The sequence below is a fragment of the Nymphaea colorata genome, chromosome 2 (assembly GCF_008831285.2).
Source record: "Nymphaea colorata isolate Beijing-Zhang1983 chromosome 2, ASM883128v2, whole genome shotgun sequence".
NCBI classification, from domain to species: domain Eukaryota; kingdom Viridiplantae; phylum Streptophyta; class Magnoliopsida; order Nymphaeales; family Nymphaeaceae; genus Nymphaea; species Nymphaea colorata.
This window is the reverse complement of record NC_045139.1, coordinates 6,807,554-6,825,875: the sequence shown is the minus strand read 5'-3', so window position 1 is coordinate 6,825,875 and position 18,322 is coordinate 6,807,554. Positions and strand designations below refer to the sequence as shown.

At 37.7% G+C, this 18,322-nt stretch overlaps 1 protein-coding gene across 1 annotated transcript; it reads left to right on the top strand.

Moving 5' to 3' along the window:
• The first annotated feature begins 5,270 nt into the window (after positions 1 to 5,270).
• LOC116248186 (uncharacterized) lies at positions 5,271 to 11,776 on the top strand. Its single transcript, XM_031620835.2, has 5 exons — positions 5,271 to 5,857; positions 8,202 to 8,238; positions 8,338 to 8,574; positions 8,667 to 8,714; positions 11,124 to 11,776. The coding sequence occupies exons 1-5, from the start codon at positions 5,556 to 5,558 to the stop codon at positions 11,604 to 11,606; spliced, it is 1,107 nt and encodes a 368-aa protein (XP_031476695.1). The 5' UTR covers positions 5,271 to 5,555; the 3' UTR covers positions 11,607 to 11,776.
• The last annotated feature ends 6,546 nt before the right edge of the window (positions 11,777 to 18,322 follow it).

Sequence of the window (18,322 nt, the reverse complement as noted above, 5' to 3'; positions counted from 1 at the left end):
CCCGCGCGGTGCCGAAGTCTTAAGCAGGGCTTGAAAAAGTCGGCCTGTGACACGGCCCCTCCTTATGAAAAATTTCTGGCTCCGCATATAGAAACAACCAAGGGAACAAAAGGATGCCTTGTGCGAAGATCAGTGTTTTTTTACGAGCCCTTGTCTCACCCTCTGTCCCCTAGACTCTTTGTGTGGTCGTTTGGCAGTAAGGATACTCTATGAACGTCCGATGACTTTAACTAAACAACCCTCATGAGATTGTTTGGTAAAACAATAACATACTTCCTGATAAAAAAAAATTGGAGCAAATTTATAAAATTGACCCTCACATATCTCTTCTCAAAGCATCACATAGCAAGTTAGCATATGTTTGGCTTGACCTTTGAAAGCATCAACAAAGCAATATCACTTTGTTCTTCTTCTTTTGTGAATTAGGTATGAGCGGAGCCAAAAACTTTTCATAAGAGAGACCAAATTACACTAACTTAGCACGCCAACTGCCTTGGTTTAGTTGTGTCCATGGTATAAAGAGTCTGACCCAAGCCAGTCGAGAGCAAACTCGGATTTCTAAATGGGAGCCGAGTACAAATTAGTTTGGAAACAGATATCTAATAATCAACGGTGGTAAGGCTATTTACAAACCACGTTTGTAATAACCCAACCCACTCTCGGGATAGGGTCTCTAGTCCAGCATATCCCAACCTGCTCCCTAACGGTTTCGGTTTCTGCTTTAAAAAAAAGATAAGAACAAGGACAACCAACCACTTAACAACATTTTTTATAAGCCCTTAAAGTCTTTTACAATCTTAAATACGAGACTAAATTTTTATAGCATTATAAAGCTCAAACTGAAATAGGCTGACTCAAACTCTGCTCAACTGCTATAAGCAACAACTCGAACTTAGCTCGATTTCAAGTCAAGCTTGAATTTACTAGCATCTGCTCAACTGCTATAAGCTACAACTCGAGCTCGAATTCAAGTCAGGCTTGAATTTACTAGCATGAGCTCCACTTAGCTTGAAATTAAAGAAGTTCTTACTTGGCGAGATTAAGCTTGAGCTCGGGTTTGACGGGTTGTACTCTTTTGGGATTTCAAGTGGACCCCAAATTTAAAGTCAATTGGCCACCAGATCCATTTTTTTTTACCGGATCCAAAACTAAGGCTAATGTCATTGATGGGGACAGTAGCGAAGCTACCATATGACTGGTGTGGGCAACTGCCCACCCTAGCCTATATAATCCTTTATAAAAAAAATTATTTATTATATATTGGGCTCACGCCTGGTCATATGGGGTGTCCACCCTGACCCATGCCATGTCGTGTACAGCTAAAATTTTTTAGCTCCGCCCGAAACAAGTCATAAGTCATAATATGCTTGCTTTGACTTGACGCAACGCCCTCTTTATAGCTGTTCAAATAAATTAATGAATAACGCTACGTACTTGTTAGATTCATTTTTTCCGACTTCATTAGTCAACAAAATGACAAAATCTGCATTCATTGGCAGTTCTTATCAAGATGGAGTTGAATCGACTTAGTTGAATTGAACCAAATCTGAACGAAGGAAAACTGGTAGCTGTTTTTATTTATTTTAATCATTCAACATTCATATCGGTATCTAATATTGTTATTTGTAATCTTTTAGACCGTAGAAACCACTATATATTTTATTTCCATAACTGTTAACAAATCTCTGGGACTTTCTAAACTCTTTCTTCGGGGGAAAAAAATGTCAATCTACTATTTTCTTTTTCTGATTGAAGACATTAGCAACTTATCACACTCACGCATTTAATTAATCGCTTGAAAAAAGAAACGAACAGAAACAATTGGTATTTCATTAATGCTTCAATATGGATCATCAGCTGTTCTATGCCATTCCACCACTATGTATGGCCCCAGAAACCTCGCTCGGTCAACCCCAACTAGGTCCAGGCCGGTCCACCGCAGCCACCAGGCCCTCGGGAAAGGGCGCCTTACTTTTGGGTACCACGAGGCCCACCAGAACCGGGAGTCAAACCAAATCGGCGCCCTCGGGCTTTGACCGGGACCAATCATTCACGCGAGCTCGATTCACTTCCCGATAGGGGGCGGTCTCCCCGAGCCATCAGTCTTGACCCAGTCGTGTGAACCACGTCTCGGGTTCGAATCCCACTATCGGAAACTGTCTTATTTCTTTCAGGAAATTATTGGACCAACGTCTCCTTTGACCTTCTGGATGTATTTTGTTCTGCACAGACGTGGATTTACTTTTAAGGCCTCGCAATCGGATCAAATGGACGTTATTGCCTTTTTTTTCTAAGGGACAAAATTTCGAACGCTTTGATGATCTCATATCACATTCGACTTGCTTTTAATAATAAACATCTTCTGGTAAATTGGAATGGTCATTTTTGGAAAAGGACGTGAATCGAGATGCAAAAGGGAATTAAAAACCTAGAACGATTAAATCATGGGAATAACTAAAAACTTGAAGAAAATCTCAATGTATGAGGCTTTAAGCATTAATATGAAAGTTAAGTTTGCCTTAAGGGATGTGGAAAATTCTTCATTAATTTTTTAAATCATATTAATTGTTAGCGGTAAGAGAAAGTTTGATTGCTTGGGTACTTCTTTCATTATTTACATTCAAAAGAATAACAACCACAAGAATCAAATTGACGACCAGACTTCAATTTTTCCACTAGTTCAACAACAATGTTATGCCCCTCGGGACCTTTAATTTATATGAAAACTATGGTGTTCTAATGCTAATAAATATAGACCTCGATTTTGATTTTCCTATTTATTTGGGGATCAATATGTACTTAGAGAAAAAGGGCACTCAACATTAACTTGCAGGCTTTTGGCTACCCACTATGTAATAATTAGTGCCCATCATTTTTCTAACTCATAATAAACTAGCACATTATGTCTTCACTTAAACTAATCTTTGAGATAGATTTATGAAACATTATGTTGAAGCATTAGTTGCATCTTCGAGTCAGGGTTGTCTCTAGGGGTAAGATGGAAAGGGGCTGATATGGGTGAACCCTTAGTAAAAACAAACTCATATCTACCAACTTCATGCAGATAAAGAGTTTCTTCAACATTTAGTATACAAAATCAAAGGAACTGCTCATATTTGGTTTTTTTTTTTTTTAACATTTTTTTTTTCAGGTGAGTAGGAGTATTTCATCCTATCACTCGGTTGAGAGCTGAAGCTCCCACTAGAGTATCAGGCTTGTTTTTCGTGTTTCGCGGTAATGCTTATGCTATACTTCAACTTGAATATCAACGCATCTCCTTTTACAACACAAGGAATTATGTTATGGAAGTTCAAAATAGAGGTTGACTGCTTATCAACTCCCACGACACTGTTGCACCAACCCCCTTGAATATAACATGTTCATTTTTTTTTTAATTTCATTCTTGGCTTTTAAATTTTGAAGTTAAAAATTTGAAATGATTTATTACCAATTCAAAAACTAATTGGTTTTCCTTTGGACTCAACCAGTTCCCCGGATAATTTAGAAAGTCTACTTGATTATGATGTTTGATATTAACAGCTTCGCTGTGTTGTATTGTGCTTTATGTTATGTATAAGAAGCTGTTTGACACGAAGAATGTTGTGTGTGATCATGAATGTTGTTTTTAAATATAACAATCAAATAGTAATCACTCCATGTTCTAAAAACATTACATATATTCATGCCAAATGCCGTCAGACCGAGCTAGAGCTTTGCTTTGGAGTGTGTTGAGGTGAAAACCCTGGCATGCATTAGTATTGTAAATATGATATTCAGATACCTAAAATTCTACTGAATGATTATAGTAGTTAACAAGCACTATGTGCTTGTCATCTACTGATATTGAAAGCTTCTCATATTGACGCTCTATACCCTTTCTTTCCTCTCATTGTCCTTAAAGTTCAGGACAGTGTCGGTGTCTGGTGTAAACTTAAAATATATCAACTAATAAAATACTCTCACTCCATTATATAAAAGCACAACACTTATAAAAGTCGAATGAGAGCATGTTACTTTGTGCCCAAAAAAAGCATATCTCATTGCACGGTAAGCTCATTTGAAGGTTCCTTAAGAAAAACTTTATTGTTTCTCACACTTAGAAAAAATGAATTCATTGTGAAATTGAAGCAACCAAAACACTTGCATAACAAGCAAGAGAAAGGATGGTATTAAAGTGCGTGCTTTCACTGAAAAAGATCAAGTGAACGCACACTGAAAGCATCAAATCCAACTCTTAAAGTAAGCTAGACAGACAAATTTCCTTCATAATAAATAAATAATGCATGTCTATAATGAGTTGCTTGAGAGTCATGGAGAACTCATAACCTAATTGATGGTTTCTGTAATCAAATGGATAATTATATACTGGATGAGCTAAGTCAGAGCTAACATCCCTCACAGATGAAGAAGCCTGTTGCATTGGAAGAGGTGCAGACTGAGTAGTCAGGTTGTGATTGAATTACCATGGTGCCTTTTTCTTGGGAATAAGCAAACTATAATGATTCTAAAACATTCGATTTAGAGATTTAAATAGGTCGGGTCTGAACAGTTTAAATGTATAAGAGATCATCTGTAAATCCAAGAAAAATAATCAAACTCCAAGTGGTCTTGTCTATACCAGGCCAAGTTCTAAGCAGATCCTTTATAAGATCTTTCATAAAAAAAAACACACCCAATCTAGTAAAAAGGGAGAATATAGTTGTTCCTTCTTAGGGTGAAAATACAATATTAGACCATTCTGAAGTTTGATTGTTGATCGAAGTAAATAGTCACAACTGTTTCTTCTTCGAGCGAGCAAAAGATTAACAACTTACTGCTCGAAGAAGGTCTAAAGACCCCTCAAATTTCTCTTGTTTTGGAGGTCATGAGCTGTGTCAGAACGTGAGTACCTAAGTCAAGCGTAATATATCCATCAACTAAAGTGTCTCATTTCCGTCTTTTATAATTTAGAGAAATAATACTCATAAAAACTTTATAGTTTAAAAAAATAATACCCATAAAAATCGAACAAACGATACACTTTTTTATATATCCACTTGGACAGAGACCTTGTTGCCAAATCCTACACACTTAAACTTTTGCTTTCTCAATTCACAAGTGGCGACGAAGGGCGGCGGACGCGGACCCAACTAGGGGTATTTAGGTAATTTGTAATTATAAAAAAGGTAAAAAATTGAAAAGGTTATACGTTATATTGGTCTTATGGTAATTTACTTAAAGTCAAAACCCACCGTGGTTATTTCCTTGTCTCTCATCACCGGAGAGTTTCAGATGGGAGGAAAAATCGAAGGATCCGGGATCCCCCTCCTCCTCTCTCTCTCTCTTTCGCTCTCCTCTCTGTCAGTGCCTCCCTTTCGTCGGCTCCCTCTCTGTCACTGCTTTATTTCTCTTTTTAACGTTTCTCTCTCTCTCTCTCTCTAGAGTGGACTGCCACTCTCGGCCGTGTGCCTCTCCTCTTATGGTCTCAACCACCAGCAATGGCCGTTATCTCTGCAAAATTCTGAATTTTTCTTCGGGAACGTTTTGCACCTCGTTCGTCTGGGGTCTCTCTGAAGATGGGCGCCGTAACTTCATCCATGGCAGCCAAGTTTGCCTTCTTCCCACCGAACCCTCCTTCATACAAGATCGTAGCTGACGAATCTCGCGAGGGATTGTCCATGACCAACGTCCCTCACAGGGAGAACGTCGACGTTCTGAAGATTAGGACGAGGAAGGGGAATGAAATCATCGCCATCTACGTGCGCAACCCAATGGCCAACCTCACCTTGCTCTACTCTCACGGCAACGCCGCTGACTTGGGGCAGATGTACGAGCTCTTCGTGCAATTAAGCATTCATCTCAGAGTCAACCTGATGGGGTATGTCATTATTGTTGCCTTCTCGCTTTCCTTTTTTTCTCCTTCTATGCAAGTAGTTTCGTTCTTTCTTCTACAGGATGTGCTCAAACCGAGATGCTTCTAGCTTCTCGGAATGAAACTTTGCTTTTTCCTTTGTAGTTTCGCTTGTTTTGCGGATTCCACTTGACAATTTTAGCTTTTTTTTCTCTCCAATGTGTTGTAGTATAGTACCCATCTGCATTTCATCTCTCCTGCATGACTTCTTAACTGTACAACGTTTCATGATCATGGTCTTGAAGTTTCGTGCTTTTAGCAAACTTGGTTCCTCTTCCCTTTTTTTATTTGATTTAGAAAAATTAAGCATCCAAAGGCAATTACTTTCTTTGATAGTTCACGATCGATTTGGCACATATACAGAAGACAACGTAGACCTATAACTGAAAAACATTTCCCAAGCAAGTTGCCTATGCTTGTCCATGTGTCCGTCTGTGTTCCTTCTACGTTGTTTCGCTAGATTTTTGCCGATAGTTACGGTGATATGCCAACGTTACTTTTCAAAGAGTGCAGATTGCTCTGGTCCGACGCAGAACGTTACAAGAAGCGGTGCTTGTTGTTTGTAGCTTCAGCCAAAACTGCCATGCTTTCATTCTGCTGCAAATTCTCGATCTTTGTCTCGTTTTTCAGAGAGTTAATTTGCCAGATTGTCGATGTGTCGTGCACATAGAAATACTAGAAAAAAAAAACACATTTTCGTTGTGTACTACACGAATCCACTTCCTTTGGCAGAAACATACTACTGTATACTTGTGAAATTATGATAGTTGAAACAAAAATCTGATACCTTCGAATCAACTACCAGTTTTTACATGAAATAAACAGTTTGGCCGGATTTGTTCTTTTTGCACTTCATCCATTTTTCTTCCGAAATGGCGTTGCAGTTTAGCAAAAATTGTCCCGTTTACTTTGTGTTCTTTTCTCGAATCGTCCAACAGAAGGTTAAATTTCCTTTTTTTTTTGTCTGAGAAGCTTGGCCAATAGAACATGGAAAAATTTGGAAGAATTAATCTGTAGATAACAATCTCTTCAAAGGAAATTGAATCCTGTTATGGATCTTCAAATTTCTAACAGGTCATAGTCCATCAGGGAAATGGGGCATGAGCTTGTGGTATGACGTGGATAAAGCTGACGCAGCACACACGCATGCCCACCTTCTAGAAGTTCCCACATTTTATCGTTCATACAGGTTTTGCTTCACACCCCATATTTATACCTTACCTGTGTGAAATAGGCACTGGGCAATTTTGAAATACCCATTTAATAAAGACCTTAACTTTTGACTGCTAGCAATCAACTTGCAACCTGAGGTCCTGAACCTTCAAACTATTGGACTTGTACATGATCTCTTATGCACATAGTGGAATCTAGTAAATTTTCTTTCTGTATGTATGAATTATGAAATATAAAATATGTGGAAGTAGATAGAAATATACCATGGATAACCTCTGATATGTGGTTTGTCTGTATACATAAACCAGATAGACATATACCATGGTACTAACTGCCCATTCTTGGGACAGGCCTGTTAACAATAGACTTCTCTTGCTCAATTGGGCATTCATAACGCTTGCAAGGTTGCTCTAGAAACGATCATGATAAATGTCTTTCTTGCAATTGTGAGTGATTTCATGAGGATTGATTTATCTGGTGCTCATTGGTGTGATATTGGGACTGATTTAATCTGTTAATGCTATAGTTTCTTTCAACCTAGTGTGCTGTTAATTCCTTTTTAATGAGAAAAACGATGTTATTGGCTATGTCTCAACACGTGTTTCATGTATATGTAGATACATGCATTGTCTCATATATCGTTTACGGGTATTATACGGCAAGGAATTTCTTGGGTATAATACGGCAAAGTTGTATATCTCGGGAAAATCTCGGCAAATTTTTAAAAAAATTTAAAAATCCTGAAAATTATATAAAAATAAAATAAATCAGAAATTGATAAAAATTGCGAAAAAACACATATAAGACACTTTTTTTTTTATATATTTTTTGGCATTTTTTAAACCCATTTTATATGGCTAGCTCATTTTTGGCATATTTATTGCACCTTTTTCAATTAATATGCAATATTTGTGACAGTGGATACATGTGCATGTGTGATGTGTGTGTGTGTGTTCTTGTTTGGGGAGAGGACGGAGGGGAGGGAGTACCCAAGGCAGCTGACCAGATACAAATCTTGGGTTTAATGTCTAACATTTTAAGCTCTCTCTCTCTCTCTCTCTCTCTCTCTCTCTCTCTCTCTGGTATATTGCATCATTTGATAATTCCTGTATGTAACCACAATCTCCCTTTCATACAGTTATGATTATTCTGGGTATGGACAGTCTTCTGGGAAGGTTAGTTGTGAAAGTGATACTCTCCCGTTGATTTCCAGTTTTCCACTTATTATTGATCTTATATGGTGTTCTAATTTTTCTTTTATTTTTTCTTGTTAGCCAAGTGAGAACAATACTTACGCAGATATAGAAGCTGCTTACAATTGTCTTGTGGAGAAATATGGGGAAAAGGAGGAAAATATAATTCTGTATGGACAATCTGTTGGAAGCGGGCCAACTTTAGACCTAGCAACTCGCTTGCATCATTTAAGAGCTATTGTTCTGCATAGTCCTATACTTTCAGGCATGCGTGTTATGTATCCTGTGAAGCGCACATACTGGTTTGATATATATAAGGTTACATTCTTATCAGAGTCATGTCACATTTCTGTTTGTGGGATTTGCATAATGGTGCAATAATGATGAAGTACCATCTTCTTTTCTTTCAGAACATTGACAAAATCCCACTTGTAGCCTGCCCTGTCCTGGTTATTCACGTAAGTTTTTTTTCTCCTTCCTCATTAATTTAGAGAACAAGGTGAAATTCAGTTCATTAATTCAGTCTATGTTCAACTTATATCTATGTATCAGTAGCTCTTAAACAGTTCCATTAGGTAAACCTCCTAATTTTACATAACGAAGTCCCTTTAAGGTTGCCTAACCCAAGTAACACCCACACTGGGTGCTGGTATAAGTATTAGTACATCTCGTATTGACCAAGTCAATGGTTTCAGCCATGTCAGGTACAAACTGCAGTTCATGAAATCTGTTCAAATCAATCAGAACTTTGACTCAACTGGAATACCATCAAATTGATCATAAACTGATCAATCCAATGCCTCATTCCCATAAACAATTTCTATGTGTGATACTTCTTCATTATATGTATATATATATATATATATATATAATCTTCAGTAGCAAGGTTATTTGCTTGATTTTGTTTTTCTTAACCTTATGTTTGATGTTTGCTAATTGCTTAACTTGCCTTGTTTGGTCTCCATATTTGAGTTTAATTTAATAATGTTACCTCAATTGGTTAGTTTATCTTTGCAATCACATTGTATGGGGTATATATATATATATATATATATATATATATAGAGAGAGAGAGAGAGATATGTTTGTGTGTGTGCCACTCTCCACTGACAAAGACATGACATGGTTCTAAACACATCAAGTAAAACATAACCACAAGACTGGATATATTTATTGTATTATTCATTTACTGTCCTATTTAAACCATGAAACTTCATATTTCTTTTATTATTAAATTTTATTGCAACTTTTTGCTGTTAATCTTTTTGATCTAGGAAGGAGTTAAACGAAGGAAGGTATCTCATGCCAAACATGTTTAGGAGAAAAAGGATGGGCATAAAAGTTTAAATAAGAAAATGTACCTTTGCTTGTTGTGTAAACTTTGCACATATCAATATATAAGTGTTGATGTGCATTAATTCTCTGATATGCATTTGCTTAGCACTGAAAATAAAACTCTTGATTAAATACATGTGCCCAGAGAGAACAAAAATATATTAATTTGGAAAATGGACTTTCTTCTCAGATTTTAGAAAAAAATATGCATTATCTTGGCAAGATAATGCTCGCTTGGTGCATGTAGATATTAGATGATCTACAAAAAAATTGACCACATGGTGCACGTGAAGTAAACGTGCAGATAAACTGTTGCAGTAGCAGTACATATTTTGTTATCTGCTGATATCTTCTTCTACTTGAGTATGAAATTGATCTAGAACAAGATGACATGCTGTATGCGGTGGAACAAATGTATAAAAACCCAAATTTACACTTTTCTTCAGTCAAAATTCGTCAAACTCACTTGGCATTGATTCGTTTCATAAGAATTGCTCCTTAATGGTAGGCCTAAGTCCATGTATCCTGATAGTTGTCAGAGTTTAACTGCAAAAACGTTGCCCTTCAAGGTTGAGTCTGGTATCTTTTATTGGTTTTGCGGTTCAGTTTTTGGCAAAGCGAAAAAAATAGTTAAACTTGAAAAAGCAGTGAACTGTTGGATGAATTTCCTGAACCTAATGAATATTAAAACCGTTTTCAAACTGTTCATCAAGTCAAATTTTACCTGCATGTTTTTTGTTGATGAAGTACTATGATAGAACTGATACTTTATCAAACTTCACTCTTGGGTTCCAATACTGACCACGTGAATTCACCTGTCTTCGAGATCAACGTGCACAAAAATATTCATCTTGGCTATGATGCCACATCAATTCACCTGTCTTTGAGACAAAATGAACAAAAATATTCATCTTTGGTAGATGGTAGATGGGTTATGCTACAACTGATACTTTATAAACTTTACTCTTTGGCTTCAAAATTGACCACACTGATTCACCTGTCTTTGAAACCAAAATTAACAAAAATATTAATTTATGATCAATCGGGCTGCATAACACATCCATGCAAAGAACTTAAGAGCAGTCTTATATTGATCATTTTGAGAAAAAATAGATTTAAAACCCGGCTACCTTTCTAATGGTTATTTTAGTTTCTAACGTTTTGGGGCATGGATAAAAGCTGGCTGTGAAGTGGGTTTGGTTCTTTTGCCAGACCAAGAACTGGGTCAGTTTTGGGCTGGTTTGTTATCATTGGTATTAGGGCCATGTTCAAGATTTAGAAATGGGTCTTATACGTGCCAACCTGTGTGACTTAAAAGGAGGTGGATTGTGACACTATGTGTTCGTGTGTGTGCCTGTCTGAAGGAATAGTTAGGTATACCCTGCTCTCAATTGTCTTGGTTCCTAGCCTTTTTGATGCATGAACTGAAGCTAGATAGAAGGTTGGGATCCATGAAACCAGCCGTGTTGATTAATATCGAGTTTGGTAACTACAAGCTTGCTGTTATATGTGACTGTGATGTTATTATGCAGGGGACATCTGATGAAGTAGTTGACTGGTCTCATGGCAAGCAGCTATGGGAACTTTGCAAAGAAAAGTATGAGCCTTTGTGGCTTAAAGGAGGAAACCACTGTGACCTTGAACTTTATCCTGAATACATTAGGCACCTTAGGAAGTTTGTCTCAACTGTTGAGAAAACACAATCGCGTGGTGGTTCAAGGCGAAGCACTGACCAGCATGAACCATCTAGGCAGAGCACTGACCATTTCGAGGCTTCAAGAAAGAGCACCGGCCAAAGAGAGAACAAGTCAAGGACTAGAACAAAAGGGCCTCCAAAGCTGGGTACTGACCTTAAGCGTGATATCGAGAATTCGGACAATCTCAAATCCTCTGTCAGCCAGTTTGAGAAGTCACGTCGGAGTGTTGATCAGCATTACAGGCCCAGGAAGTGCATGGAACAGCTAGACAGGGCCAGGAAAAGTGTTGATCGCTTGGACAGAATAAGAGCAGGCTGAAAGCTTGCACATTGTTGTAAAAAGGCACACGGTTGTATGGGAAAATGTATGTTCGGGCATTTATTTTCATGTAATAGCTTGTTTGTAGCTCTAACAAAAAAAGGAAGGTCTCTTAGCTTGATGTCTAATCTGCAAAACTCTAATATCAATTAAGAAAGGTTCATGATAAAGGATGTGTTGCTGCAATTTTCTGGCTTGGATCTTCAGCTTGACTCGTTGAAACTAATCTGCTGACTAATCAATAATCAGCGATATTTTGAATTCCTACCAGTTCTCCCTTACAGAATTCAAACATTAAGAACCATCTTTTTGCTTAGCATAGCAAGGCTGAATTCCCTAATCATCCGAAGAAAAAGGAGAAACATTGGCAGTGTAAAAGTTTTAAACCGTGTGGGTGTGCAATTACAGAAGGATAGAAGCTTTGAAGAAATTTTTGCTTGCCTCTGTCACCTTCTATATAGCAGGTGCTGCACCATTGTGCAATTGCAAGTACGTCCATATCTAAAATTGACTCAATTTTCAAGCTCTTATGGAAATAACTCACTACTTATCTCGAATAGATCATCCATGGAGTTCTCCAATAGTGCTTCATCGACACAGGAAACCAAGTCATTCTGAAGCCCAGTATTGCATTCTAACCTGTTCTCAGTCTAGCTCCCTTTAAATTCATTTTTTGTCCCAAACTAACTTCAGACGGCTCTGCTTTGCCTTTTTTTATAGAGAGATTTGGTTGGTGAACAGGATACTTTCATAATGCATTTCTCTATGTGCTAACATTCAGGGGATAGAACCTCTTTAGAGCTTTTTATTGAAAACTTTGGGATAGCTGCACAGGAACAAAACGAACAGAAAAAACCAAAAAACAAGCCATATCTCACAAGATAGACCCAATCCCTTCAAAAACATACAATGGTTACATGACAATTAGTCCAAACCTTCCTAATTCCTATCCATTGGCACTGAAACAAGAATGGCATGGACAGATAGCCCCAACTGCATTACGCCTTTTCATGGCCATCTTAAGGCGACTCCATCTAACTTATCTCATCTAACGTTGGATAAAAGGACACTACCTGAAATTCACAGACTCGCTATTGTTAGAAACGATCATCCATGAATCTTGATTGCAAGACGTGCATGTATGTTCTCCTCAAGCCAGACAGCAGTCCTAATTCAGAGCTTCCACACTCATTGCCCGTGTCCAGGAGCCATGGTCATCGAAAAATCTCAGCACAGCAGCCCACTTGAAACCCAAATTTCTTCAAGTGAATTGCATCTTCCACCGACAACTTAACTTTCATTGTCAAGTCCTCTGCCAACCAGCTTGTCAATCTCCAAAGTCCAAACCTCCAACAAATCTTCCTTCTGATCGCCCGGTTTCTTATGCTCTATGAACTCCAAATTGTTCTGAGGAAGATTACTATCAATATTCTAGCAAACCAGCTTCATTTAAAAGACTGCACCCACCATTTCTTGAACATCTGTTCCAAATTATCCTCCATCTTAACCTTCCTGAGAAATCCGTTGACGACCAAATCTTAGGAGTTCTTGGCCACGCATGATGGATGAAAATGTGGGGAACCGACTCTTCCATCACTTGGAATGATTCACATTTGCCGGCTAGAAACCTCCTATTTTCATCCTGTCCAGCGTCAGAATTCTGCCTTTGGAAAACATAAACCAGGCTGGCTTTAGGCGTCTACTTTGCCAAAAATCCATCTTTTCTTCTTTGATTTGGGCTCCATTTCACGAAAAATCTCCCAGATTTCTTTTCCAGTAATCGACTGAGCAATAGATTCATTTACCATCAAGATGTCCTTATCAGAGAACTAAAGATTTGAACGGGATAATACCCAATTCATAAATGGTTTTCTCCATTGGCGATTCTCCAATAGTCTCTTAGACCAAACTTTGCTGGTTTCATGATAGTTTGGAATTTCTTTCCACAAAATTTAAAGACCCCAATCTTCTTTCCAAAATTGAATGCCTTTTCCGGTCTTGCTTGCCATTTAAAGATATTCTCAACCATATCCCAGCCGAATTAAGCGATTCCACCCCCAAGAATCTAAATTTCTTATGTTCTCTCTCTCTCTCTCTCTCTCTCTCTCTCTCTCTCTCATACACACATATGCACACACGATGTTTCTCAAAATTTTCTGAGAGCAAAAATTTTAACATGTCGAAAAAATGAATGACAATATAAGAAATCAACGATTTGTAAAGCATCAAAATTTCATATATCAAGATTTTATTTTCGTAATGATCCAAAGCATGACTTGTGACCGCAAAAGAGTGACAGTGTTGCCCCTATCTAATAAAAACGAGCAATCATATCTTTCACTTTTAGTTTTCTCTTTGTCTTCTGAGATTTCAGCATTTTATGGGTCACAAATACAGCCGTACATATGAATGTTAAAAATCTAAAAGTAAAATACCAATGGCAGCCAGATCTGTAGATTAGACTTCCAAGTTACTGAAAGTTGTTTTGGGAAACCTGGTTTTGACAAAAATGAATGATGTTATTTTCAGTAGAACTCAAAACAATGAGAGAGAACAGTTATTCGTATTTTACGAGAAATTCTAGATTACTTCTAGTGGTGCACTTGATTTTTTTTCCTTTTTTTTTTTGGTTTAATCTAATGAAGAGATTGAACAGTTATTAGGATTTAAAGTTAAATTTATGGCAGATCTGATGTTGAATTTTCACTCCAGTCGAATTTTTTTCCACAATTCGAGTCCCAGGCCAAATGAACATGAACTTAGAAATATCGTTCCATGTTCAGCCGAACCAATCATTTCATGAAAGACCCTATTTTTGTAGTCCATCTCTTCCTCCAAAGTCACTCAATGCGAAGTGACATGAGGCATATCCACACCATTTGGATCTCTCGCGTTTCTCCCTTTTTATTAAATATAAATTAAGGGCGAAGTGAGAAAAGAGGTAGTCTAAAAAATCAGATTTGTTAGGATTGTAAGAAATCAGTTCAAATCTATCGGATGCCAAATGTATCAGATAGCTATAAAATAGAAAATTTATGGCTTAAAAAATTATTAAATGAGCATTAGTAATGGTTTATGGCACAGCAATGGTTCATACTGCTTTTAGCAGCAGTCAACAGTTTTTTAATCTTTAACTTCATCATTTGGCATGTGTACTATATATATATATATATATAATTGAAATCAGCCAAATGCCAAATATTGACTTATGGTTAAATATTTGAATCCACTGTTAAAAAACTCTATAAACTGCTGCTAAAAACACCATAAATAGTGGTTATACCCTAAACCCTTGTTAATGCTTCTGTTGCAAGGTGTTTTTAGTGACGGTTTTGAAAAATTGTCATCTGGCAACGTTCGGCAATCAGTTGATAGACTTAAGTGCAAGACCTGCGAGGAATAATCTTGGTTTTCATCTTTCCAAAAAGATGGTGGAGAGAAAAACAAGGAAAAAAAAAGCTATTAACTAATGCTAAGTGACTAAAATAACTTTTAACTCTCTTTTTTCAGTTAGGAGTGATGGCGAAACTCTATCTCCTTTCAAAAAACCTTACCAGTGATGCTTGACATGGTAGTTAGTGAAGGCAACTACAACTAGAAAGTATTTGGGAAGCATTCTCCCGACTAGATTCTCCCTTATCTCAATCAACAAGACTCCACCAATCATTTCACTTTTCACCTTCTTTCTTTCGATTTTTACTCTTCTTTCTTTTGAGGGATAACAATGGAACCACCATCTAGCTTTTTAACAGTTCAGACTTGCCAACTTAATAGCGAACTTAGTCTTCCTTCAACATGAAGATTTTTAACTCAAGCACGTACCAAGCATGGAAAGTCTCTACAACCCCTTCTGTAAGTTTTAGTTCTTCAGTTGCTTAGGAATACAAACCACATATTACAGTATGAAACTGAGCATTCCATAGTTAACTTAAGGTCTTAAGAGACTGCGTGGATGGAAAAAGGGTGGGAGCTTCGCTTTTTTGCTGAGCGGTAGGATGAAATACTCTTTCTGTTGGTGCAACAAACAATGTTTACCAGTTATTTACAGCATCAAGCACATGCAGCCCAACACAGGGAGGAAGTGATAGAGATGGAAGATGACCCCTCGAGCTTGTTGCCCAAATTGCATTCTGTCGATTTTGGAGTGACGTTATTTTGGGAGGAAAGACTGATGTGAGACGTCTACCCAGATATGCCCAACAGCCTCCAAGATATCATTGGCTCAACTTTGCATTCATGCTGACGACTGCTATAGCCTCATATCTATTCGGTCGGCCTGGAAAAAGGCAAAGAAAGATCCACTTTACCTTAACAAATAGATTAATAACTCATTGTATTTAAAGCATGACAATTAGCAGCAAGCAATGGTTTTATGAGAAAATGAAGTTTTGGCTTCAGCATTTTTTTTTCTTTTTTCTTGAAAGTCTAGTTCGAGTGAGCAGGATGATTAATCACATCGCTCGAGCGAGAGCCGAAACCTCTTCTCTTCCTTTTACCATTAGGATTTAGTGTTGTGTAGGTACCAAACAGTGAGATTCACCCTTTTTTGGTGCAGAAGCATAAACCCTCCAACGGAAAAGGCAGTGATTACCGGATAATGAGCAGCTTTCCTTAAGCAGCATATTTTCCGGCAAAGTGGGTGGCCGGCAAACGATATGACTAAAGAAAAGAGAAAAGCAGAGCAACTTGCCCAACATGGAAATGTGGCACGCTCTATCTCTCTCCCCCTCTCACATCTGATGCTAATTAAATCAGATATCTTGCAAATGCAACTGAGAAACAGGAAAAGTGTAAACCTTACATCTTATAAACATGAAATATCATATCCACTTTTTCCCAAACATGAGAAATCTTTTACTCATTTATCTAAACCCACTTTCTTTCTTCCTTTCTTTATATGCAAGCGGAGGTTAAGTGCTAAAAGAATATCATCCCTCAAATAACTACAAGTTTTTGACCAAGAGATGTATCTTCATGTCTGAAGTGGTTGGGAAAGTTTAAGTTTGCAAGACAATGTTGCCCTGTCCTCTTAGGCCTGACCGCTACCTTGACTAATGCTTCATAGCCTTATCTCATCTCAAACCAAAAAAGTCTACATGGCGAGTTAAAATTTGCCAGGCCACACATTCAAGTCTGTCTTGTTTTTTTAATCGAATATTTAATTTCGACTGTCAACTTTTTAAAATTTGAACAATTTTTTCAGCTTGAAGATCTTTCCATTCAACCCCGATAAGCCAAGTGTGCGGAGCTCTTTTAATCTTTTTTGGTGAAATGAACCAATTTTTAATAATAATTTTTAGTAATAAGGGTCGGTATAGCGTAGCTGGTCGGCTTGAGTGTTGTATTGAGACATGTTTTGAGTTCGATTTTTGTGGTTGCTACACATATGATGGCAGGTGCAACCTTTGAGTTGAAGGTGTATAATAGGACCACCCACGTACCAAAGCAGTTCTACATCTGAGATGCAAGGAGAAGTTGGTGGCTTCACATCTTGCAAACTGCCACTATATGTACACAAACATGGATACACATAGGTGGATACAAACATATGTTCAATCTAACCAGACATTTAAAAAAAAAAGAAAAACTTTGGGAAAAACCCCTCTGACTGAGTGTCTTCCTAATCGCTTGCATGGGCATAAAAACCTCGGCCATACCCTTGCCCTTGGTTGTAGCATGCATTAGGTGCTATTAGGAATGTTCAACGAACGAGTCGAGCCCGAGCTGAGCCAGTGCAAACTCGGCTCAACTCACATATTTTTCGGCTTGAGCTCAAACTTAAGCCAAGCTTTATGAAGTAAGCTCAAGCTCAACTCGGTTAGCCGACTATGAGCTCGACCTCGACTCATTTAAGCTCGTCAACGAATGATGATCCTCATCTTCTTCAAGATAGGAAAAAAAAAACAGCTCCACTATTATTCCACTGTTTTTCTCTAAAACATAAATTGTTCACCAGAAAACAGTCTGTGAAGAGTACCAATCTAAATTTCATTGCTTACATCAAAAATCAATTATACACCAACTCGTACAACCTAGCATTGAAACCGAAAAACTATTACCTGGTTTGTGACTTGCAGTTGCAGCCTCATAGAAAGAGGAGGTGGGAGAAAGAAGAAAAAGAAGTAGAATGAGAGAGAGACGGAGGTTGGAAGAAATGAAAAATAAAAAAAAAGGACAAGAGTCAAAGACATAGCAAGACAAATGAAAAACAAACAAGCCGAGTCGAGTTCGTGTAGTTCAAACTCTACTCATTTATAACTCGACCTCAAACTCGACTCGTTTAATAAACGAGTCCAGCTTGTACGAATGAATTCACGTTGAGCCCGAACTAGCTCGACTCGTCGTACATTCCTAAGTGGTACTGAGATTCGAAACAGACCACCTACCAACCACCGACCCGGCAAGTTGCATCCCTCCCCTTCTACAAACTTTCTACATAAATTTAATATAAACAACTAACAGTATAGAAGAATACATAAATTTATCATAATTTGTTGCTAGGAAGGTCTTGCATACTGTCTAGGGTAGATGGTGGCTAAAATTTAATCGAGGGTCCCACGCTAAACACTTCCTCATTCTTATATCGTTGAAACATTTTGTCCGTAACATGCCATCCAAATAGCTTTTGACGCAGAGAGTTCATTTTTCTAACGCACGATTGAACAGGTGTTGCTTTTATCAAATTTTTATATATGGAGTCTTTTGTTTTATTCCTA